This window comes from Aotus nancymaae, unplaced genomic scaffold, assembly GCF_030222135.1.
Source record: "Aotus nancymaae isolate 86718 unplaced genomic scaffold, 86718_ANA_hifiasm-v0.15.2.pri h1tg000014l, whole genome shotgun sequence".
In the NCBI taxonomy this organism is placed as follows: domain Eukaryota; kingdom Metazoa; phylum Chordata; class Mammalia; order Primates; family Aotidae; genus Aotus; species Aotus nancymaae.
The window spans coordinates 102,880,809-102,907,434 of NW_026988425.1; the positions used below are offsets into that span (position 1 = coordinate 102,880,809).

The 26,626-nt window shown below is 35.8% G+C and overlaps 1 protein-coding gene across 1 annotated transcript in view; it reads right to left on the reverse strand.

Moving 5' to 3' along the window:
- The window catches only part of TMEM232 (transmembrane protein 232), a gene marked incomplete at its 5' end in the record, with an annotated part of 268,718 nt that overhangs the window by 126,100 nt on the left and 115,992 nt on the right, over positions 1–26,626 (reverse strand). The window contains one exon of the mRNA XM_012473941.3: positions 8,781–9,028. Within this exon, the coding sequence (XP_012329364.2) occupies positions 8,781–9,028 (248 nt within the window). The remainder of the gene's footprint in view (positions 1–8,780; positions 9,029–26,626) is intronic.

Here is a 26,626-nt window from a genome sequence, read left to right on the forward strand (position 1 = left end):
TAGGGTGAAAACTGTTTTCCTAAATAGAACAAAAAAATCCATAAGCCACAGAGGAAAATTAACAAATACATTCTATAAAACATAGAAAAATGACTATATGGCCAAAAAAATGCTATAATCAAAATTAAAAGACAAAAAATGATAAGAAAAAATAAATATTGGTAGCTTGACTAATACAGTCCTGAGTTTTTGTATAGACAAAAATCCAATAAAAAATGGGCAAAAGAAATAATTTCCAAATAAAGAAAAACCAAAAGGCTCTATTAACATATAAAAGGTATCCAAACTACTTAAGAAAGTTAAATGCTAAAAATGACACCATATTTAGAAACCCAAATGTTTAACACCCTCATTGGGAAGACTAAAGAAGAACAGGCACTCTTATATATTGCTGGTGGGGATATAAATTTGCGCAACTCCTCTGCAAGGCATTGGGAAATATGTAATAACATTACAAAGGCATACACACTTTGACCCAGAAATTACACTTTTGAGAATTTATCCTACAGATATTCTTCCATGCGTGTTAAAAGACATATGTACATGGTTACTGTTTGTGGCACTGTTTCTAGTACACAGGAAATCTAAAACAACCCAATTGCCACCCAATATAAAACTGCTTAAATAAATTATGATACATTCATAATAAGTGTGGGGAACACATGGCAACATATTGAAGCTTATGTACATGGCATTTGAGGTTGGAACATGGAAAAATACTGAGGCAATGTTTATGCTATTTGTGCATAGGAATGAAACTCCTTGACCCTGAAAACAGGAAAGTGGAGTGTGTGGTGTGATAAGGAATGCTGAAAACAGCCTCCTGAGAATGCAGTTTGAGTGTGCACAAGGTCACAGGTGCCTCAGTAACCCACCTCAAATGACCATCTAGTGGATGTTTGTAGTTAATACAAGCCCTTTCAATAAATACCTGGTGGACAGATGCTGGGGTGGACTCTTGGAAGAGCTACCCACAATCCCTGCTCAGCTGGAACTGTCTGAGTACTTCATTCTTTGCATTCACTGCAAGCTATAAGCTCTCCAACTGGTGCCCCCAATGTAATCACCTTGAATTTACACGTGAAGATGATGAGCTCATCAAATTTTGGGGAATCCTGGAAAGGGACAGTCCTGACTCCCATCAGCAGGATGGGACACACACGTAAAATATCAGGGGCTAGGTTATCATGGATCAAGAAATGACCGAAGAGCAGAAAGTATTTTTTTTAGAACAGTGCAACAGCTACTGAAAGCTATCCAGTGCACTGTAGAGACTGGAGCTCTACGCAAGCTTATGCTCTTAATTTGGCAGGAATGCCCTTGATTTCCTGATCAAGGAATCTTAGATTTAGAGTTATGGGAGCAGGTAGGTCGCTGCCTGAAAAGAGGATATGAGAAAGGTTATTTTACTAATGTTACTATTTTAACCACCTGAGCACTGGTATGCTCTGGGTTGTATTTTCTTTACCTGCCAGAATGCAATGAGTCAGACTGCCCATCTTCTCCACCTGAAGGGAATTCAGGAGATTTAAAGGAGAAGGAAAAACAGAAACCAGAACAACAGGGAAAGACTTCTCTACCCCCTTTATTCTCTTCTATGGGGAATAAGGAAGAGATTTTTTTCTAGTGAGGATAAAGACCAACCAGAGCCTTTTCCTCCCCCTATAGAAAAGCTATTGCCCTCTTTTCCTCCACCTTTGAAGGGACCTGTATCTGTTGGCCCTGTTCAGCCAACTGTGCTTCCCACTCCCTTAAGGAGATTGGAGGCCGCCCAGAAGATAGTTCTTAGATAAGACCCCTGGTCAGTAAACATCTATATGATTGGTGCCTGCATCTCCTTGACAAACTTCCCTGCTGGAAAATGCCTCCAGGATGGAAGGAAAGTGGCTGATTATAATTGTCTTCCTAATATGCAAGTTCTCACTTCCTACTTCCAGCATCAGCCTTTCTGCCTCACCTTTTTTCTGTTTCCCTGGAGTATAAAGAAAAAGCTGCATGCTGCCTCCTGAGTTTTATCCCAGATAGCTCTGGATTTCTTGCTGGCCACAGAGGCCTGGGGCAGGAGAGTTGTTAAAATGCCAATGGAGTGCCCATTTAGTCACTGGTAGTCTAGGCGAGTTGCCCTTTTCTGGGTTTTTCATGATGAAGGGGAGACCAAGAAGCACAGACCGAGTCCCCAGGTGGCTGCAGGCAGCTCCAGCCCAGTCCTGAGAATCCTCCTCACCATGGTCACGTGCCCTAGTAAGTGTGCCCTGAAAGTGGCCTGCTGCTTGCTGTCCTACTGCTTTTCCTACTTCTGCCCTTTCCTCCCACCCCTTATATGTCCCAGTTAACAAACAATTTCTTGTCTTCCCGGCCCCCTAGAGAAAGGGCTAAGAAACAAGTCTATGTGCGTCCCTGACTTTATTCGTCTAAGGTGGGCAGAGAGGTGTGGAGCAGCCTAGAGTACAGAGCTCTGGGGGAGAAGCCCACTAATAAGGGGTGCTCTCCTGTAGCCATATGTTAAATGCTACCTAGGCTGAGGTGGAGGAGCTCTGACAGCTGCCATCATCTTCAGAAGATAGACACAGCAGTAAGGAATGTTTGTTTCATTTTCTTTATACAATATTGAAAACACTGTGGCTGGGAAACTTTAAAGCAGACCCTGTGCTGCATGTCTGCTCCTCCCCTGAGCTTGGGGGTAGTAAAAATAATAAAAAGCCCAGTATATTTTCAGTACCTTACCTTCCAGGGTTGGCTTCAAGCGTAGGTAGCCTGGAGGATGAGGGGCGTGGTCTTCTCCCAGCCTGTTACCCTCTTGCTTCCTGCCTCCGCACTTTCACACATACTTTACCACCTGGTCATTTTCTGGCCTCCTGCTGCTACTTGTAGTATAAGGGCAGCAACAGGTGGCAGACTGTTAAAAAGAGAGGCTGCCTAAGGGCCCGGAGCAGATGGGAAGAAACCAGTCACGCCCTACTTTTCCAAGCTCACCTCTAAGAACATTCCAGCTAAAGACTAATGCAGGAAAATGGGCAGCACCTAAGGACATTAAAAAAAAATTTTTTTTTTACACACTTAAGCTAAATAAATGCAGTTTTATTATCCTGGTGACTTGCAGTCACATTCTAATGACTTTCAAAGGCCAAAATATGGTAAAAATCACTTAAAATATCCATCCCTTCCATGCTTTAGTTTAACAGGTAGGCTTTATCTTTTGACATTTCTGTATTTTATATGTTATGTACCTGTCTCATAACCACTCTAAACATATACAAAAGACCACAAATTTAATAACTTCTCTTCTCATAAAGGAATGTCAACATTGCATCCAGTTATCAGGATATGACCCTGCTATGCTTCCTACCATTAGACAAGGAACGAGTTCATACTCTTTTAGCTTGTGATCTTGATTGGTAAGTAGCAATGGCTGACTTTATTGGTAATATCAGCTTCCATTTACCAGCCTCTAAGCTCCTAAACTTTTTACAAACTATGCCTGTTAAATTTGTATCTATTGTTGTCTCTGAGCCTTTGTTTCATGCCACTAGTGTCTTTACAAATGGTTCCGAAAAAGCTGAAAAGACAGCTATGGTGTGGCAAGTTGCCATGCAAAATTGGCAACACAAAATCCAGGAACATTTGAAAACTACGCAACAGGTGGAGATAGGTATCCTAATGTTGGCTTTACAAACTTTTCCTCACCAAGACATAAATATAGTTAGTGATTCTGCTTGTGTGGTGTATAGCATTACTCATTTAAATCTTGCACATGTGAAAGGCATTACTAATGAATCTCTACTAGTTTTGTTTCTTATAGTGCAAGAGCTCCTCTGTGCCCATTGTCACCATCTTTACATCACACATATTAGCTCTCATTCTAGGTTACCTAGTCCTTTATTGAAAAGGAATGGTCAAGCTGATGCTCTGGTATGACCACAAATGTGGTTAGCAGACTTTCCTGCTTTTTTGCGAGCTCAAGCTGATCATGCCTTTTGTCATTAGAATACCTACCGTCTTAAACAACAGTTTCATTTACCACTTGCTCAAGTTCACATAATTATTAAAACTAGTTTTGATTGACAACAACATTCTCACTCTCCATTTTCCTTAAAGTTTAGTGCCAACCAACGAGGTCTGGTGCCTAATGCTGTCTAGCAAACTAACATTACTCGGTAACCACCTTTCAAACATTTCAAATTTCTCCACGTTACCATGGACACTTATACAAGCTTAATAGATGCTACCCCTCTGAACTAAAGATGCAATTGCTCATTTGTTTGAATCTATTATAACTTTAGGTCTCCTATAAAAACTGATAATGGACCTTACTATCTTAGTGCTCAACTTATACATGCATTGTAACTTTAACACATACAACACAAAACTGGTATTTCCTATAGCTCAACCGGTTAGGCCATTGTTAAATGAGCTCATCAAACACTTAAAATATATCTTAATAAACAAAAAATGGGGAATATGGGGCTCTCTTCTTGAGAACATAACTTGCCATTGGAGAATAGACCAGCAATCACAGTGATGACACAGAGGGCATCTGACATTACTTGAGGACAGCTAAAGAAATTGGATCAACAAGAAATAGGACATGGATGAACCTGGAAACCATCATTCTCAGCAAACTGACACAAGAACACAAAATAAAACACTGCATGTTCTCACTCATAGGTGGGTGTTGAACAATGAGAACACATGGACACAGGGAGGGGAGCACTACACACTGGGGTCTGTTGGGGGGAAATAGGGGAGGGACAGCGAGGGGTGGGGAGTTGGGGAGAGAGAGCATGGGGAGAAATGCCAGATATAGGTGAAGGGGAGGAAGGCAGCAAATCACACTGCCACATATGCACCTATGCAACAATCTTGCACGTTCTTCACATGTACCCCAAAACCTAAAATGCAATAAAAAAAGTAAAAAATAAAAAAAATTAAAAAAGAAAGGAACTATCCAGCTTGCTGCCGTGGAAGCCATGCAACTGCAGAGAACTGCTTTCTTATGTATCTGGCGGTAATTGGGGAAACTTCTGAGAAAGTAAGATAGATGTGGATGTTAGGGTGGCTGGTAATTCTTGTCCTTTGCCAAGTGGGATCGGCTCAAGAACATGTTTATTGGAGTCATGTTCTAAATCCCCGTTTGTAATGTTATTACATGGTGGGATGCTGACCCGCCTTTGTCATCTAATGATACTTCTTGGACAGGAGGTCGATAGATGCCCCTGTCTTACCCCTTAACTGAAAATTTGAAATGAATTAAACTTAATGATTCCTTGACTTTATTGTCTAGTTATCCCTCTCTTTGTTTTCCAGAATAGCACCTAAGTGTGTTACTCTCATTCCTCAGGAGTGTCTTTACTATCAGCCCAAAAGGGATGCTAAACTTGCAGACTTGACCTTTATTTCTGCTATTACTACTAAACTTACTAAGATCTTTAATGAAGCTACACAAGTGCCTGATCTTCCCATATGCCATCTGAGTAGGGACTGACGATATAAGTTCGATGCCATCCAGAGAGCCTCTGTATGATAATAGCACCTTACTTGATTGGCGTCTCCATGGTTATCAGACTATTGGATTTGGGAGTCCCTCCAATAGTTCTATCACCTGGTCAGAGTACGGGCTTTGAGGGCCAATATTACAACTAAAATGGAAACTAGCTTTAAGCCCTGCTCATGCTCAAATTTGGAGATAAGTACATCTCTTTTTTGAACAAATTCTTTCACATGGTGAGTACATTATTAGTGGTGGCAACTACATCTTCCTTTTATAGAACAATGTTACTGATATAGTCCTGATTTGTATTACCCACCCCTATATACTTCTGTAAGGTATTCCTAATATAGAGCAGAATCTACCCTTTTACAGTATTAAAGTCTCTTCCAGTAGGTGGTATGCTATGTGCTTGTTTCATCAAAATGTTACACAGTTAAATATAACCTATGTCATAATTTTAAAATGGCATGCAGAATTGTGGCTGCCTGTAAATTTAACCCGCAACTGGGAGGGAGATTACACCTTGCAGTTATTTAGAAAAGCACATCTATGAGGGGCTTATCACGACCATTTGTCCTCTCAAATTTCCACTTTACAGTGTGAATTAAAGAATCAACTTGAAGAATGGTCACAGCAATTACAAACAAGTAGCTTTCAGCAATTATGAAAGGTTTTCAATGGTTAAACACGAACACTTGGTTGTCTGGGTTAAACATACACATTTGGGTGATGGCTGCTATACTTACTCTTTTTTGCTAGGCATCTGCACATGACTCTGTGCTGCCATCCGATGCATCTACAACCAGGGAAGAACACTAGAAGCTTACCTTGCATTGGATGACCAGCATGCTCTAAGAATTAAAGAAGGAGGAGATGTGGGGGGTGCACGGCAACTTATTAAGGCTTATGTACATGTCATTTGAGGTCAGGGCATAAAGAAATACTGAGGCACTGTGTATGTTATTTGTGCATGGGAATGAAACTCCTTGACCCTGAAAACAGGACAGGGAGTGGAGTGTGTTGTGTGATAAGGAATGCTGAAAATACCCTCCTGACAATGCAGTTCGAGTGTGTACAAGGTCACAGGTGCCTCAGTAACCCACCTCAAATGACCATCTAGTGGATGTCTGTAGTTAATACAAGCCCTTTCAATAAATACTTGGTGGACAGATGCTGAGGCGGACTCTCTAGGAAGAGCTATCCCCTGTCCCTGCTCAGCTGGAACTCTGTGAGTACTCTGTTCTTGGCATTCACTGCAAGGAATAAGCTCTGCAATAAGGAAAATTTGTCTGATTAAAAAATAATAATTAGAAAATTCTTCATGTATTGGAATGGAAAATTTATGGGAAATGAGCCTAAATGACAAATGCAAGGTTCCAAATATTATGTTTACTATGCTAACTTTCATGTTAAAATGAAGGGGAAAAAATTAAAAATACTAATAATGTATTATGTTTACATTTTATAGAACTTGAAAGGATACACACACAATTACTGATGTTGTTACCTATGATAGGGGTAAACCAGGGAAAGAAGGGCTTATAACCCAAAGAGGCTTTAACTTTCTACCTCTTTTTTTTTTTTTTTTTTTTTTTTTGAGACGGAGTTTTGCTCTCGTTACCCAGGCTGGAGTGCAATGGCGCGATCTCGGCTCACCGCACCTCCGCCTCCTGGGTTCAGGCAATTCTCCTGCCTCAGCCTCCTGAGTAGCTGGGATTACAGGCACGCGCCACCATGCCCAGCTAATTTTTTGTATTTTTTTTAGTAGAGACGGGGTTTCACCGTGTTAACCAGGATGGTCTCGATCTCTTGACCTCGTGATCCACCCGCCTCGGCCTCCCAAAGTGCTGGGATTACAGGCGTGAGCCACCGCGCCCGGCCAACTTTCTACCTTTAATGTACAGAATTTTGGAGCATTTTTCATGAAACAGTATGAAAGAGAATATGTACAGGTTTTCTTAACAAACTGGGGAGATCCTACAAAGGAAAGAGAGTCACATATCCTACTAGACTTTGTAAACACAGGAAAACACTGTGGCAAGTTATAAAGGATAAGTGATTTTACATATTAATCCAAATTATTTCTTATTTGTGGAGGCAAATATAACATATTTTTTAATATTCAGCAGGTATTTAAAATATCTGATAAGACTTAAGTGAAAAATAAATAAAAATAAATACATAAGAAAGTATATATTCAAGAATTGAATAAAACTTACAGTTAGGCTTAAATTTACAGATACATTTTCAGCAACTATTTAGGCCAGCTAAGCTTATTTAACCGGGTTAAATTCCTCTAGGCTAGGAACAAAGGCTTTTAGATTAGACTGTAAAAAGACACAAAGGCAAAGCCAATCAGAACAATATATAGCATGTAAAATTAACAAAAAAATCCAGAATGGCAAAATCAAAATCAATGTGCAATCTATTAATCAATCACAGTCTATCAGGAATGAATTGCTCAATAGAGCACCAAACATATAAAAAAACATTTAAAATACAAGGAAAGCCGACTTTACAGTGACTATTAAAATTAATAGGAAAACATATAACAATATACTCTTCAAATGACTTGGGTTAAAGAGTAAATAAAAAGTTTCCATCTTGATTAAAGCTTTACTAAGAGATCTACAATGTAAAATAAGGCCTGTGTTATATATCAGGAGTAATTTTTCATCTATTTTTAAAATCTGTCTAAAAGTAACTTTTAACATCTTAACATTCTGTGTATGTTAAAATAGTAACAGGGACCCTAAGAATCTGAAACAAATCTACCATGGAAGAAATGATAAATAAATTTGAAAATTATTCACTTTAATAAATTGTTCCTAAGTCCAATGTTCTCTGGAGTCCTTTGAAATAAATTTATGAGGAGTTGAAACATAAAATCTAGTTAGCCTCATAACTGCTATTCTTTGAAGACTAGTATTCAAGACTCTTAGATATGTTAAATACCTATCAAATATATATATATATGTATGTATATACATATAAAATAGGGTCTTAAAATTTTGAATATTGAATGATTTAGTTTCTGCCTTAAGTCAGTATTTCCCACACAAGATTTACATTGACATTGATTTGTATTATGTAATAATACCTATTATAAACACGAAGAAAGAGTTTCTGAGAAGGGAGGAACTTCCTCCGTGATAGGCTACCTAGGAGGTGATGGAGCTGAAATTTGAGTTGAAGAAGAGAAACTGAGTTAAATAATGTGCACATGATTATCTATAATTTCTGTGATTTTGAATTATAATGTATTAGAAAAATTAACAGTACTTCTCTTTACCTTACAGCAAAATGTAGAACTTTCTTTTTCACAGACTCCAGTTTTGTATTTGGATATTTCTTTTGATCTTGTTTTATTGATGATTTCTTCAAAGGAAGAACACAGGCATCAAATGGGGGAAAGAATAGTTTGGAAAGAGTGTTGGTAATCCTCCACCCAATATATTTGGAGAAAACTTCTTCTCTTACATTTGATGAATTTTTTGTACTGTACCTAGTGAAAGGATCTGTTGGATCATTTAACTCAGCCTGTTGAAAGAAAAGAGAAAGGAATCAGTTGAAACAGGACTAAATAGGAGAAAAAAGTCATGTATTATTAAATTTTTTAAAAGTATGTTTATTTACTTTGAGTAATATTGCATTCTTCCTGTTAAATAAAAACAATCTTTATAAGAAAAAAATTGCAGTTTTCCAAAAGATCTCAAAAATCATAACAACAAACTTTCAGTGAAATAAGTAAACATTAATGCATCCAGTCTTGAAATTTTGAAAATTTAATAAGGTAATTTTTATTTTAAATTTGGTATACTTGCCATGTAAGAATTTCATAAGCATTCTGAAATTTCATTTAATAAGAAATTAAGCAATCAGTTGAAGTAATGTACATTTTATTAAATCAGACTTTTATTTTTTATGCACAATCTAAACTGTTCTTGATATCAACAGAGCTTTTTTTTTCTTTTTTTTTTTTTTTGAGATGGAGTCTCACTCTGTCACCAGGCTGGAGTGCGATGGTGTGATCTTGGCTCACTGCAACCTCTACTTCCCAGGTTTGAGTGATTCTCCTATCTCAGCCTCCCAAGTAGCTGAGACTACAGGTGTGCACCATCGTGCCTGACTAATTTTTGTTAGTTTTAGTAAAGATGGTGTTTCATCATGTTGGCCAGGCTGGTCTCAAACTCCTGATCTCAGGTGATTCGCCTGCCTCAGCCTCCCAAAGTGCTGGAATTACAGGCATGGGCCACCACGCCTGGCCAAACAGAACATTTTTATAAAGCAAAAATTGTAAGTGAAAAGTAAATAAGAGCTTTGTATTTTGCTTAAATTGAAGATGTTTTAGATTTTGATTTTGATTATATTGAATATGTTCTAACACCAAAAACTAAAAAGAATATAACAATTTTCCATCACTTAAGCAATGTTTATTCAGGAAAGAGCTATTTTCTGAAATTTCCTATTTATGTTTGATAATGTCCAGGACTAATTTTTAATTACTTCTTTTAAAATGGCCAGAGGCATGTTTTCCTTGGCTGGAATCAGTAATAATAAATGAAAATGTAAGTAAAATGGCATATGTTACAATTTTTTTATTTTCACAATATGTTCATACTGTTAACTCCTTTTCTTGTAAATAAGTTGGATGCTTCCTTTTTTCATTTGTTTTTACAATTTCATTGAGTATTATCTGTCTTCAGGGAGCTCATTACTAGTCACTCAGGATTTATTTTAGATGCATATCAATCTTGTGAGAGGAAAGGTAAGAATAGAAAATGTTTTCTGTATATGAACCTCTAACTTAACCTCTTTCGGATTCTAAAATTAGGCTTGGTTCAGTTAAATTACTGTTGAAAGATTATTGAATTATTTAGACAGAATTATAGTGGAAAAAATGAGTATAGTCTCAGGATATAGACTGAAAGAAAAACAAAGCAATGAGAAAAATAGCAAAAGGCAGGTATGCAAATATGTGTTATCTTGAAAGTCATAGAGGATGAGAAACAATAACACGCAAATAAAAACACTGAAAAAGGATGAGGTGAAAAATCACACAAGTAAGCAAGCATATGATTCAGTAATCCCACTACTGGGTATACACAAAAGAAAATCAGTATGTCAAAGAGAGAGCTGCATGGCCAAGTTTATTGCAACATTACTCTCAACAGCCAAGCTGTAAAATCAAGCTAAGTGTCCATCAACCGATGAATGGATAAACAAAATGTGGTATATATACACAATGGGATCGTATTCAGCCATAAAAAAAGAAGAAAATTCTGTCATTTTTAACAACATGGATGAACCTGGGGGACATCATGCTAAGTGAAATAAACCAGGCACACAAAGACAAATATCACATGATCTCACTTACATGTAGAATCTAAAACGTTTATCTCATAGAAGTACAGTAGGTTGGTGTTTACCAGGGGCTGAGGGGTGAAGAGCTGGGGAGATGTTGATCAAAAGATTTCAGTTAGATAGGAGAAATAAATTCAAGAGATCTAATGTACAACATGCTGACTACAGTTAATGCAAATACATCGTATCTTGAAAAATGCTGAGAGTAGACGTTAAGTGTTCTCAACAGAAATAATAAAAATGTGCGGTTATGCATTTGTTAATTAGCTCAATTTGACCATTTCACAATGTATATGTATTTAAGTCATAAGGAGGGAATGTGTTCTCTTTCTGGGTCCACAAGGGGGTATAGTTTGAAGGGCAAAACTTTCCAGTGCTATGCCTCCTCCCATCTCTCTCCATCCGGGAGATTTAACAATTTCTGTGGGCTTAGGAAAAGGTCACAAGTCAATCACTCCAGCGGAAGTTTAAAGGAACTCTTTTCATTAGTGGGTGAGGGCGGGGATTGGAGAAGGTAGGAATTCCTCCCAGGTTAAAAGTCCCTATCTCCCTCATCCAGGCAGATTTCCCCTCTGGGGTCCCCTTCCACACAGTCTCTCGTGGAAGCTTTCTCTCTTCCTCTTCTTCTTCTCTTTCTCTACCTAAATAAATCACTTTCTGCAAATACTTTTGGGGTCTGATATTTACTTTACAAGTGTACCCACCGTGGTCCCCTCTCCCATTCTTGAGAGCAGGAAACCAAAAGCCTGGAGCCCACCGGGGAGCAAGCTAAGCACTCTTTCCTGCACCCCAAAACTCACCTACAATGTTTTACACAATAAATGTATACAATTTTATTCTTCAGTGTAGAAAAATTTTTAAAGGTTAAAAAATAGTGACACCATCAAAAAAGAGCTCCTCCTTTTTTTACTCAACAGTATTGCAGAAATTAAGATATTATGGTGAGCTCTAGAATTACTAAGAGAGTTATGAATGAATAAATGAATGAGTAAACAGATGGACCAAAACAAAATGATGTTTTCTCATGATATAATTTCTGGTAAAATACATCATAATCAAAGATAACATTACCCTGTGAGGCAGGAGAATAGGATCTGGAGAAAGGGAACCTAAAGCCAATTCACACTGACTTCCTAGAACTAAATCAAAATAAAAATCCCAACTTTCCTTGCCCAAGTTACAAAAGGACCAGAGGCTACTCTCCTTGCAACCTCCGCTTTTCTGTGTGGCAAATGAAAACTGAAAATACCTCTGGTTGGTCCTTTTCCATAACCAGTCAGACTGATGGCAGATTAAGTAATTATTTGCATAGGATTTTGGATTTCTTTTTCTCCTTTCCCCTTTTCCTCTCTACTCCATACAGGGGTGTCTTTGTATTCTCTCTCTTTTTCTCTCTCTTTTCCTTTTCAATTTGGGATCCTTGGTGTGCAGTGCCTAAACACAGAGCCTACTGCATGTTTCTGGCTGGGGTCAATCTCTGGAGAAACTAAAAGGTTTCCATGTGGAAGCACTTGACTGCCACCAGTGGGTTCGAGTAAGGGACTTGAGTCTTTTTACGTTTTTTTCTTTTTTAGTATTTCAGCAGCTGTTTCCTAGTAGCTCCTTGGTATTTGGGGGCAACTGGCCAGGGCCACTCTCTGGTGTTGCCTGTAGTCCAAGGAGTGAACTTGGAAGAGGGATGGACTCTTTCCTACCTTTTCTGGTTACAGTCCCTGATCTCTACGTGTGACACAACTGGCAGTGGCACAGGGCAATCTCACATTTCAGGCCACTTAAACCTTTTTTTCCTACACGTGACACAAATGGCAGCAACAGTTACTCCAGAGTGAACTCATACACATTTCAGGTGACTTGAGCCTTCTTTTTTCATGCTTAATTCTTCTCTTTCTCTACTCGACTGGCCAAGGACAAAAGAAACCACCTAGCTATGCGAAGACGGTTATAAAGAAAAGAGATGACTGGTTGTTTAAAAAGAGGGATGTTTAGTACAAGTCAGATTGTCTGGGCATGTTGCAGATGGTCTGTGTGGGGCATGGCAGGTATTCATAAAAGGGAATTTATGCAGGAACTGATGTACAATCTAATGTGAATTTCTTGCCTAAATTTAGAGAGTAAAGGGGTTGCTTTACTTTAAATAGTCAAAGTTTAAATGACTCATTAATAATATCAAAGTATTATTTTCTATAGGAGTTAGAAAAGCTCACAAAGGAGAACAGCATGACTAATTTCTTGCTACTAAAATTATAGTCATTGGACTATTTTTCTTGACAGTACCTGAGAGCATGTTATCAATGTAGTATCTCAGGCCCTATCTTTGAATGTACATTATGGTTTTAAGAAGGACTAATATCCTTCAAATGGAAAGAAGGAAAAGAAGGGACTAAATGGGAATATCCACTTTCCCTCTTGCTAGTCATGTGATCTTACACAAGTTCCTTAACCTCTCTGAGCATGATTCCTTATCCCTGAAGTGGAATTACGAAAATATTTTACTTCACAAGTTTATAGTAAAGATGAAACAAAAAGCCTGTATTTTCTAGTACAGTCTGTAGCACACAGAAGTGTTTCAATAAACGTTAGTTCCTAGTTTATATTTAATTTTAGAGAAAGCATGAAACAGTAGAAATGGCAGAGCCTTTGAGTCAAGCTCACTCACAGTGCACCCACCATGAGCACCTCATTTTATCCTGTTTAAAACTCAGATCCTTGATCTGCATGAACGATGATGGTGGTAGGAAAGCTGTGGGACTCAAATGAGTTAATATACATGATATATGTATATAAAAGATACTTTGTACAGTGCCTGGTGCATGATAAAGGCACTACAAAAACTGTTTATTATTTTGTTATATTACAATATTATATTTTGTTTTCTTAAAATAATGTATGTGTTACATCGGCATTCTATTGATAAGTATTTAAGGATCTACACTTGTCCAAAAATACTGCTCACTTTCCACACTGTTTCCATTTATGTCAAAAGTAAAGCCACACGTGGAGGAGAGAAATAGGCACTGAGAAAATAGACATGAATCCTGTTGTTTGTTCTGTTTTGCTGCACTACAGAGTACATTAGGGATATGGAAATATCATTAAGAATAAAAACAAATTTTGTTTTAAATATCGCACCATAAAATGCTAAAAACAAAGTGCTTTACCTGATGAATCAAAGGTACTCTGAATAAAGTCACATATTCATTTTAGTTGTACATATTTCTTTTTGATATTTTAGGTCATATAGCAGATGGCAGAAAACACTTATACATGATGACTTTTCCTAGATGTGCCAGCATATGCTGCTGAATTGCCTATACAGAGAAACCTTGCTCATTGCAAGTCTCCCTGGAAGTATTTCAAACAAAGCACTCAATTAACATTTGTTTATTATGCCACTGTGAGTATATGACAGTTTTTAATTTCTTTCCCAAATACTCAGGCAACAGTTGGGTTTATATTGAATTTGTCACATGAAGGGCTCATGTTTCAGGATCTATTCAGAAATGTTTTTTATTACAAATATGCTTATTAAATATTTCACCTCTTCTCCAACCTCCAAGAAGCATCAAATTTTATGAACAAATATAACAAGAGTTGTAGATGATAAAATGTTATCATGGATAAAAGACATACAAGATGAGAGTAGATAATGTAGAGAAAGTAATGTAGAGAGTAGATAATTTAGTTAGGAATGGATTTACCAGTGTGTAGATACATTGAACTATTAAATTAAATATTGTATTTATGAAATTCAACAGTTTATCATATAAATTGCATATTTATTTTAAAGCATAAAAAGAGAAAAATTCTACTTACTTCCATAAAGATTCCATTATAGTCAATCCTTATGAAATAATTCCTTCACCTTATAATGTACAATAGTTTATAAATAAAGTTTTGTGTTACTCTAGGTAGATAATAAGACTATTGTATAACAAAAGGTTTTTGAAGCAAAGAATTAGGAAAGGAGAGAAAGAACAAAAGTTGTGCTATAAACATAGTCATTTGAAATAAATAAGAGTGGAATACATTTTTTTTTTTTTTCTGAGATGGAGTTTCGCTCTTGTTACCCAGGCTGGAGTGCAATGGCGCGATCTCGGCTCACCGAAACCTCCGCCTCCTGGGTTCAAGCAATTCTCCTGCCTCAGCCTCCCAAGTAGCTGGGACTACAGGCCTGCGCCACCATGCCCAGCTAATTTTTTTGTATTTTTAGTAGAGACGGGGTTTCACCGTGTTGACCAGGATGGTCTCGATCTCTTGACCTCGTGATCCACCCGCCTCGGCCTCCCAAAGTGCTGGGATTATAGGTGTGAGCCACCGCGCCCGGCCTGGAATACATATTTTTTTTTGGATCAAAGTGTCTGAGGCACAAGCCTTCACTGTATAGGGGTTTTATAGATGTTCCCTAATTCATATGGAGTAATGAGAGAGCATCTGAAGACTAAGTTTTTAAATCCTTGTGAAATGAAAGCTTCTATATAGTTTATACCACAGAATTTGTCCAAAGAGGTACCACAGGAAAATAATATAAGTTAGTTTAAGGGATTTGGGGAATTAGCAAGTTATTAAGGAAATATAAGGATATTTAGAAATAAATAACCAATCTTTGGAGTTTTATTATGGAAAATAAGTGTTGCCACAGTAATGCCAAAAAAAAAAAAAAAAGAGAGAGAAAACCTCAAATGTATTACACTAAAGTTTTACTTGTAAAATTAAGCACACCTGTAAGATATGCTTAATTTAACTTATAGATAAAGAAAATGTGACACATATACACCATGGAATATTAGGCAGTTATAAAAATGGACAAGTTCATGTCCTTTGCAGGGTCATGGACAAAGCTGGAAATGATCATTCTCAGCAAACTGACACAATGACAGAAAACCAAACACCGTGTGTTCTCATAAGTGAGTTTTAAACAATGAGAACACACGGACACAGGAAGGGGAACATCACTCACCAGGGCCTGTCAGAGGGTGGGGGCCTAGGGGAGGGATAGCATTAGGAAAAATACCTAAGGTAGATGATGGGGTGATGGATGCAGCAAACTGCCATGGCACGTGTATACCTATATAAAAAGCGTGCACATTCTGCACATGTACCCCAGAACTTAAAGTATAATAATAAAAATAAATAAAATTTTAAAAATAAAAAGAACATATTCTGACCATTTCAGGTAATAAAATACAACTTTAACAAGTTCAAATTTTAATTTTTCTAAAACATCTCACCTATAGAGCAAATGTGATAATTTTGTCTTGTTTTGTATTATTTGTGTATGTGGCATCTGGCTGTTTAACTTGGTCTAAGTTGGCATTATTAACTTTCCTAAGAAAGTAGCTTTAAAAAATGTAAACAAGTATTTTTTCTTTTACTCAATAAAATTAGGCATGAGAGGGAAGAAATTTTAACTGTGAAACTCAGGAAAGTAGAAAATCACATAGGTGTAACAACCAAGCACAAGGAAGACAGAAAGAAAAACTGAGACCTGCACAGATGCTAATCACTTTAGTCTTTTGAAGAATTAGGTATGGAAAATTTGAGGCAGTTAGTTTTGACATTAGTACTCCTAAGACCTAGTGCAGACATGTTAATACTGCATTTGACATTAGGAATATACCATCTAATAATAAAATGAAAAAAAAAATCTTTTATAACCAAGGCCATAAAAATGATGCAAACAAAAACACTGGGTAGGAGAAAAATAAACACAGCAAATAGACACCTATTTTATGTTTCATCTATGACAATATATCATTCTTAGTCAATGAAATCATGCTTCAAAATCAAATTGAATAAAAAGTTTCTCAGCTGGGTGTAGTGGCTCACACCTGTAAGCCTAGCACTTTGGGAGGCCAAGGTGGGCAGATCTCTTGGGGTCAGGAGTTCGAGACCAGCCTGGCCAGCACAGTGAAATCCTGTCTCTATTAAAAATACAAAAATTGTCTGGGCATTGTGGCGCATGCCCATAGTCCCAGGTACTCAGGAGGCTGAGGCAGGAGAATTGCTTGAACCCAGGAGGTGAAGGTTGCAGTGAGCCAAGATCATGCAGCTGCACTCCAGCCTGGGTGACAGAGCTAGACTCCACCTCCAAAAAGAAAAGCTTCTCAAATAAATAAAAACTGACAATTCAACATCAGCAGATGCTCACTAAAGGGCTACAAGTGTTTTCTTCAAGCGGAAGAAAAAGAATACCATACAGAAGGTCATAGATTCAAGAATTCAAGGAAGAACAGTAAGGAAAAAAATGTTTAAATATGTGGGTAAGCTTGAAGAATATTGATTACATAAATAATATGCTGGTGTCTATAAACACACACACATGCACACACACACACACACAAACACATCCAGATACACATACATATAATTAAAATGCTAAACAGAATAATTGTATAAGTAAGGGGGTATAAATGGAGTTAAAATATCATAAGACAATTTTATGATCCAGAAAAATACAAAATTTGTTTACATTAGATTTCAAGAATTTATTTTGTAAAATCAGAGGTAACAGGTAACAGTAAAAGAATGTGTAAACACCAATAACTAAAGAGGGTAGTGTGAAATGGTATAATTAAAAAAAAACAAAATAAATGGATAAATTCATGGAAACGTACACTCTCCCAAGACAAAACCAGGAAGAAGTTGAATCCCTGAATAGACCAATAACAAGATCTGAAATTGAGGCAGCAATTAATAGCCTACCAACAAAAAAAAAGTCCAGGACCTGATGGGGTCACAGCCAAATTCTACCAGAGATACAAAGAGGAACTGGTACAATGGTACCAGCTTTGAAACTATTCCAACCAATATAAAAAGGGAATCCTCCCTAACTCATTTTATGAGACCAACACCATCCTGATACCAAAATCTTGTAGAGACACAACTCAAAAAGGAAATTTCAGGCCAATATCCATGAGGACCATTGATGGGAAAATCTTCAATAAAATACTGGCCAACTAAACACAACAACATATCAAAAAGCTTATCCATCACGATCAAGTCAGCTTCATCCCTGGGATGCAAGGCTGGTTCAACATATGCAAACCTAAAATGTAATCCATCACATAAACAGAACTAAAGACAAAAACCACATGGTTATCTCAATAGGTGCAGAGAAGGCCTTTGACAAAATTCAACAGCCCTTTATGCTAAAAACTCTTAATAAACTAGGTATTGATAGAATGTATCTCAAAATAATAAGAGCTATTTATGACAAACCCATAGTCAATATTATACTGAATGGGAAAAAACTAGAAGCATTCCCTTTGAAAACTGGCACAAGACAGGGATGCCTTCTCTCACCACTCCTATTCAACAAAGTATTGGAAGTTCTGGTCAGGGCAATCAGGCAAGAAAAAGAAATAAAGGTATTTAATTAGGAAAGGAGGAAGTCAAATTGTCTCTATTTGCAGACAACATGATTGTATATTTAGAAGACCCCATCATCTCAGCCCAAAATCTCCTTATGGTAAGCAACTTCAGCAAAGTCTCAGGATACAAAATCAAGGTGCAGAAATCCCAAGCATTCCTATACAACAGTACTAGACAGAGAGTCAAATCATGAGTGAACTCTCATTCATAATTGCTACAAAGAGAATAAAATACCTAGGAATACAACTAACAAGGAATGTGAAGGACCTCTTCAAGGAGAACTACAAACCACTGCTCAAGGAAATAGGAGAGGACACAAACAGATGGAAAAACATTCCATGCTCATGGTTAGGAAGAATCAATATCATGAAAATGGCCATACTGCCCAAAGTAATTAATAGATTCAATGCTATCCCCATCAAGCTATCACTGACTTTCTTCATAGAATTGAAAAAAAAAAAAAGCACCTTAAATCTCATATGGAACAAGAAAGGAACCAACCTAGCCAAGAAAATCCTATGCAAAAAACAAAGCTGGAAGCATCATGCTACCTGACTTCAAACTACACTACAAGGCTTCAATCATCAAAACAGCATGGTACTGGTACCAAAACAGATATATAGACCAATGGAACAGAACAGAGGCCTCAGAGATAATGCCACACATCTACAACTATCTGATCTTTGACAAACCTGACAAAAACAAGCAATGGGGAAAGGATTCCCTATTTAATAAATGATGTTGGGAAAACTGGCTAGCTATATGCAGAAAGGATCTCTTCCTTACATCCTATATAAAAATTAACCCTAGATGCCTTAAAGCTTTAAACATAAGACCTACCACCATAAAAACCCTAGAGGAAAACCTAGGCAATACCATTCAGGACATAGTCATGGGCAAGAACTTCATGACTAAAACACCAAAAGCAATGACTACAAAAGCCAAAATAGACAAATGGAATCTAATTAAACAAAAGATCTGCACAGCAAAAGAAACTATCATTAGAGTGAGCCAGCAACCAACAGAATGGGGAAAAAATTTTGCAATCTACCCATCTGACAAAGGACTAATATCCAGATCTACAAAGAACTTAAACAAATTTACAAGAAAAAAACAACCCCATCAAAAAGTGAGCAAAGCATATGAATAGACACTTTTCAAAAGAAGACATTTATGCAGTCAACAAACATATGAAAAAAAGCTCATCATTACTGGTCATAGAGAAATGAAAATCAAAACCACATTGAGATATCATCTCACACCAGTTAGAATGACAATCATTAAAAAATCAGAAGACAATGGATGCTGGAGAGGATGTGGAGAAATAGGAATGCTTTCACACTGTTGGTGGGAGTGCAAATTAGTTCAACCACTGTGGGAGACAGTGTGGCAATTACTCAAGGATCTAGAACCAGAAATACCATATGACTCAGCAATCCCGTTACTGGATATATACCCAAAGGATTATAAATCATTCTATTATAAAGACATTTATACAGTATGTTTATTACAGTACTGTTCACAATAGCAAAGACGAACCAACCCAAATGCCCATCAGTGTTAGACTGGATAAAGAAAATGTGGCATATATACACCATGGAGTACTATGCAGCCATAAAAAAGGATGAGTTCATGTTCTTTACAGCGACATGGATGAAGCTGGAAACCATCATTCTCAGCAAACTAAAACAGGAACAGAAAAGCAAACACCACATGTTCTCACTCCTAAGTAGGTGTTGAACAATAAGAACACATGGACACAGAAAAGGGAACATCACATACAGGGGCCTTTCAGTGGGTGGAGGGCTACAGGAGGGATAGCAGTGGGGTGGGAGGTTAAGGGAGAAATACCTAATGTAGATGACGAGGTGATGGATGAAGCAAACCACCATGGCATTTATATATCTGTGTAACAAACTTGCATGTTCTGCACATGTACCCCAGAACTTTAAGTATAATAATAAAAAACAAACAACCAAACAAACAAACAAAATCTTTTCCCAAAAGGCAAATATGAGATTATGTTAAAAGAACAAGAAACAGGATTCAACTATAGAATAGCAAATAACAAAATGTAGAAATACATACAAATACATTGTAGTGATAGTAAATGTAAATAAACTATTTCAATTTAAAGATAGTAATTTTCAGGTTAAAAAAATACCACTTCTCCTTAGAGATGTACATATAAGAATTCAGGGACCATAAAATTAAAAGATCTAAATAAATATATCATATTTGAATCCAAAGAACCCTAATCAAAAGAGATCTGTTGTATTTATAGTCATAACAGAAAACATTGACTTTTTATTAAAAAGTTATAATGATTAGATTGTCGTGATTGATCATAGTAAAACTGAACTAAAATAAAACAATATAAATGTAACAATAAAATACTCAATATATGTGACACTAAGCCATAGGTTATCTTCTTAGCAATGTATGGTTTAAATAGAGATAACAGAAATTAGAAAACGTTTTGAACTAAATGATAATTAAATATTGCTTATCACACTTTTTAGGATATTACTAAAATTATGTGGGAAAATAAATTAACAGTTTACAAAACACATATTAGAAAAGGAATATACTACAAATCTATGACAAGAAATAAAGTTCAATAATTTTAGGGAAATAATAAATCATTGAATGCAAGGAAATTAACAGAAGAAAATAATAAACCTAATATCAAATATGAAAGAAAGAGAGAAAACATAGTATCAAGAGAATCAAAACCTGATTTTTAAAAGGCTGAGAGGCCAAGCAGTATGGCTCAGGCCTTTAATCCCAGTGTTTTGAGGGGCTGAGATGGAATGATGGCTTGAGCTCAGAAAGCTGACAACAGCCTGGGCAATATAGTGAGGTCCCATCTCTACAAAATGTTAATAAATAAGCTCGGCATAATGGCCTGTATCTGTAGTCTCAGCTACTCAGGAGGCCGAGACAGGAGAGTCGCTTGAGCACAGGAGGTCGAGAGTATAGTGAGCCATGATCACATCACTGCACGAAAGCCTAGGCAACAGAGCAAGTCCCTGTCTCAAAAAAAAAAAAAAAAAAAAGACTGAGAAGTTCATGAGGACTGACAGATTGAAATACGAACAAAGATGAAAATCAGAAGAGTTAGGTATTAAACAGTGGATATCACACCAGAATTTAAAGACATTAAAAAGATATGGAAAAATAGAAGCAACTTTAGAAAATATCTTTCAGAATTTAATTTTTAGAAAGAAAACATACCAATAAAAAATTAGTCCACAATTTAAAATCTTCCCACAAATATCCATAACCAAATAGCTTCACTTGTGAATTCTATACAAATTTTAAAAAGAATTAATGACAAAATACTAACCTCTTCCAGAGTATTTTTAAAAAGATAATTTCCCAATTCACTTCATTAGCCCAGAATAACTTTCATAAAAAACCTTAAAAATATGTTATAAGGCAGAAATATTATGGAAAAATCACATGCATGAATACAAATGCAAAATCTTAAAGTATTATTAAAGCAAACAAAAGAATATTTACATCATCACCAAGTTATTTTCATTCCAGGCATTCAATGATTGGTCAACAAAAGAAAATCAAACAATATAATTTACAACAGTAACAGAATTCTGAAAAAATGTCAGTCATATCAAATGATGCATGAAATGTATTTGGTAAAATTCTAAATCGCTTCATAATAAAATTCTACATCAGTTCTTGTTAAACTTGGAAAAATTGAGTTTCAATTTATGGGAGGTATTTCTAAAAAAATGTAATGCTAAAATGTTGAAAGTTCTATCTTATGAGACTCACATAAAGCATACATATCCAGCATCATCATTTGTATTTAGTCCAGTACCAAAAGTGACTATGCAGTAAAATAAAACAAGAAAATGTAAAAAAGTATATGATGCTTGCAAAAAAGTATGAATTTTTATGTAAAAAATAAACTTTTGAATTATGAAAACAATTTAATAAGATTGGTGGGTAAAAGACTAACACACAAAACTAAATTGTGTTTATATAAACCAGTATAAATTCTATATATGCATACACTTATAAGTATATGATATATATTTTACAATAAGATTGATACATTAAACAGCTAGCAATATACAAAACATTATTAATAGAAATTGGAAAATACCTAAAAAATGGCAGTATGTAAATATCCATGAATTACCTATTATATATTATAATGACATGTATCAATTACCAACAAATAGCTCTCTAGATTCAACGGAAACCCAATAAAAATCCAAGTGGATTTGCTTTTTAAAAAATGGAACTTGACAAGTTGATTTTAAAATTTATATGGAAATGCTACAATAACAAAATAGTTAAGATAATCTAGAGCAAGGTTTGACAAACTACCACCTACAGGCCAAATCCAGCCATTTTCTTTTCACAGCCTAAGAGCTAAAAATGATTTTTACATTTATCAATGGTTATATTTTAAATGGTTTTAAAAGTACCAACATAATAATTTGGATGTTGCCTCTGAGCCCACAATGCCTAAAACATTTACACTTTTGCCTTTTAAGAAAAAGCTTGCAAAAAAAGAAAGAGCTTGCCAACCCTTAACCTAGAATATGAATAAGCCTTGAACACTTACTCAGTGAAATGTGTTTTTTAAGCATAAAAGGCAGAGTGTAACATCTAACATATTTGTAATAGGAATATCAGAGAAAATAAGAGACAATGGAGTCTAAGTAGTATTTGAAACTTCACTGCAAAGAATTTTCCAGAACTGATGAAAAAATTATCAACCCACAGTATTCAGATGCCCTGCAAATGTCAAGCAAGAAAAATACAAAGGGAACTACACTGGATTTATCTTATTAACATTTCTAAAAGCCCAAAAGAAAGAAAAATCCTAAACCAGAGAAATGAAAAGATACAGTAATTTAAAATGAGGAGCTATTGGTCTGACAACTGACTTTTCAACAGAAATGATAGATGCTGAATACATGACTTTACATTTATAAATGCTGAAATATGTCAACCTAGAATTCTATATGCATAAATATGCATATAGAAATAAACACTATTTTTCAGCAAACCAAAAATGAAAAATTTCATGGCCAGGCTACCTGCACAGATTAAAAAACAGAAGTACTAAATTAAGTTCATCAGGTAGAAGGAAACCGATCATACATAGTGGCATAAAAATACAGAAAGAATGAAGAATAAGGTAATAAAATACATTTTGACTTGTCTTAAACAATAATAATGTTTAGAGTAGTAAAAATACAAGTAGAATTAAAATGCATAAAACAATAAATGTTCTAAAGTTCTAGAATTTTCAAGTAAGTGGTAAAAGTAATAATTTAGGTTAGCCTATATAATAAATTAAGGAGACATATTGTGATTCTGAGAATAGCCACAATATGTATTTAGAGTAACATAGTACTAACAAACTAATAGAGAAAAAAATTCAATGATAAAAATATTTGATTAATACAAGAAAATAAGGCTTTCTGGAAAATGCCCTAGATAACATAAAATAGGTTGGTTAAATAGTAAAATGTAATACATATCAAATATTACATTAAATGTAAATATATTTAATACACAAGTAAAAGGTGAAGGTTGTCTTTCAACTATTATGATTAAAAATATCATGCTTAAACAGAACATATAAAGATACAAAAAGTTTAAAGTCAAACAATGAAAAACTACATTTCATGCAAATTTTAATCTATAGATAGCTAATGTAGATATACTAATATCAAAAAGATCAGGCTTTAATATAAGAAGTATTGGTGGAAATAATAAGGAAAATTTCATAATAAGGACTCAAGCTTATTCAAGCTTATATACTCATATCAAGAGAAATATGAAATCTTATAAAATCTCATTTTAAGTCTTCATACACTTAATGCACATCTGCAAATACATAATTTATCATTAAACATGATTAAGAGAATGAAAACCTTATTCATCCATAAATCTTTGCCAGAGCCTATCTCCAGAATGGTATTCCCTAGGCTTTCTTCTAGGGTTTTTATATATAGTTTTTGGTCTCACAATTTACGTCTCTAATTAATCTTGAGTGAGTTTTTGTATATGGTGTAAGGAAGGGGTCCAGTTTCAGTCTTCTGCATATAGCTACCCAGTTATGGCAGCACAACCTATTAAATAGGGATCCCTTTACTCATTGCTTGTTACTGTCAATTTTATCAAAGATGAGATAGTTGTAGGTATGCAGTTTTATTTCTAGGTTCTCTATCTTGTTCCATTGGATTATGTCTGTTTGTGTACCAGTACCATGCCATTTTGGTTACCATAGCCTTGTAGTATAGTTTGAAGTCGAGTAGTGTAATCCCTCTGGTTTTGTTTTGTTTAGGATTGCTTTGACTAATCTGGCCCTTTTATGGTTCCACATGAATTTTAAAATAGATTTTTTTCTGTGCAAAATATTGTTGGTAGTTCAATAGGAATAACATTCAATGTGCATATTGCTTTTGACAGTATGGCCATTTTAACAATATTGATTCATTGTATTCATGAGTGTAAAATGCTTTGCCATTTGTCTCCTTTCTGATTTCTTTCAGCAGCCTTTTGTAATCCATGTTGTAGAGATCTTTCTCCTTCCTGTTAAGCTGTATTCCTTTTCATTTTATTACTTTTGTGACTATTGTGAATTATATTGCATCCTTATTTGCCTTTTAGCTTGGACATTATTGGTATGTAGGAATACTACTGATTTTTGTACACTGATTTTGTATTCTGAAACTTTGCTGAAGCTCTTTATGAGAGAAAAAGTCCTTGGGAATAGACTATGGGGTTTTCTAGATATAGAATCATATCATCTTGTAAGATAAGTAATTTGATTTCTTCTCTTCCTATTTGGATGACTTTTATTTCATGTCTTGCCTGATTGCTGTATTTAGGACTTCCAGTACTATGTTGCATAGGAGTAGTGACAATGAGCATCCTTGTCTGGTTTTGTTTCTCAAGCAGAATGCTTTCAGATAAATTGTTCGATATAATGTTAGCTGTGGGTTTGTCATAGATGGCTCTTATTTTGAGGTATGTGTTTCAATTCCTTGTTTTTTGAGTGTTCTTAACATGAAGAGATGTATGTTATTAAAAGTCTTTTCTGCATCTATTAAGATGATCATGTGGTTTTGCTTTTAGTTCTATTTATGTGAAGACTCACATTTATTGCTTTGCATATGTTGAATCAACCTTGCATCCCAGGAACAAAGCATGACAGTTAATACGGAACATCAACTTGATTGGACTGAAGGATACCAAGTATTGATCCTGGGTGTGTCTGTGAGAGTGTTGCCAAAGGAGATTAACATTTGAGTCACTGGGCTGGGAAAGGCAGACTCACCCTTAATCTGGGTGAGCACAATCTAATTAGCTGCTAGCATGGCTAGAATATAAGCAGGCAGAAAAATGTGAAAAGAGAGACTGGCCTAGCTTCCCAGCCTACATCTTTCTCCTGTGTTGGATGCTTTCTGCCCTCAACTCCAAGTTCTTCAGCTTTGGAACTCAGACTGGCTCTCCTTGTTCCTCAGCCTGCAGATGGCCTATTGTGGGACCTTGTGTTGTGTGAGTTAATATTTAATAAACTGCCCTTTATATACATATATATCTATTCCATTAGGTCTGTCCCTCTAAAGAACCCTGACTAATAAAAAAACCTACTTGATCCTGTTGGGTTAGCTTTTGGATGTGCTAGGATTGGATTCAGTTAGCCAGTATTTTGTCAAAGATTTTGGGCTCAATGTTCATTAGAGATACTGGCCTAAAGTTTTTTTTTCTGTTTGTCTCTGCCAGGTTTTGGTATTATAATAATGTTGACCTCATAGAATGAGGAAGGGAGGAGTACTTCCTCCTCCACAGTTTTTTGGAATAGTTTCGGTATGATTGATACCTGCTCTTTTTCTACATCTAGCGGAATTAGGCTGTGAATCCATCTGGTCTAACGCTTTTTGTAGTTGTCAGACTATGTATTACTGATTCAATTTTAGAACTTATTATTCAACAATGTAGGATTTGAATTTCTTCCTGGTTCGACCCTGGGAGATTGTGTGTTTCCAGGAATTTATCTGTTCCTTCAAGGTTTGCTAGTTTGTCTGCATAGAGGTTTTGTTTATCATTTGTATGGTTTTTGTTTTTGTTTTTGGGAGGGCAGAGGTTGCATCTTCATTTCATTCAGTTCAGCTCTTACTTTGGTTATTTTCTTCTACTAGCTTTGAGTTTGGTTTTCTCTTGTTTTTCTAGTTCCTGTAGGTATGATGTTAGACTGTTAATTTGAGAATTTTTGAACATTTTTATGTGGGTGTTTGGTGCTATAAACTTCCCTGTTAACACTGCTTTAGCTGTATCGTAGAGATTCTGGTATGTTGTATCTTTGTTTTCATAAGTTTTGAAAAATTTATTGATATCTGCTGTAATTTC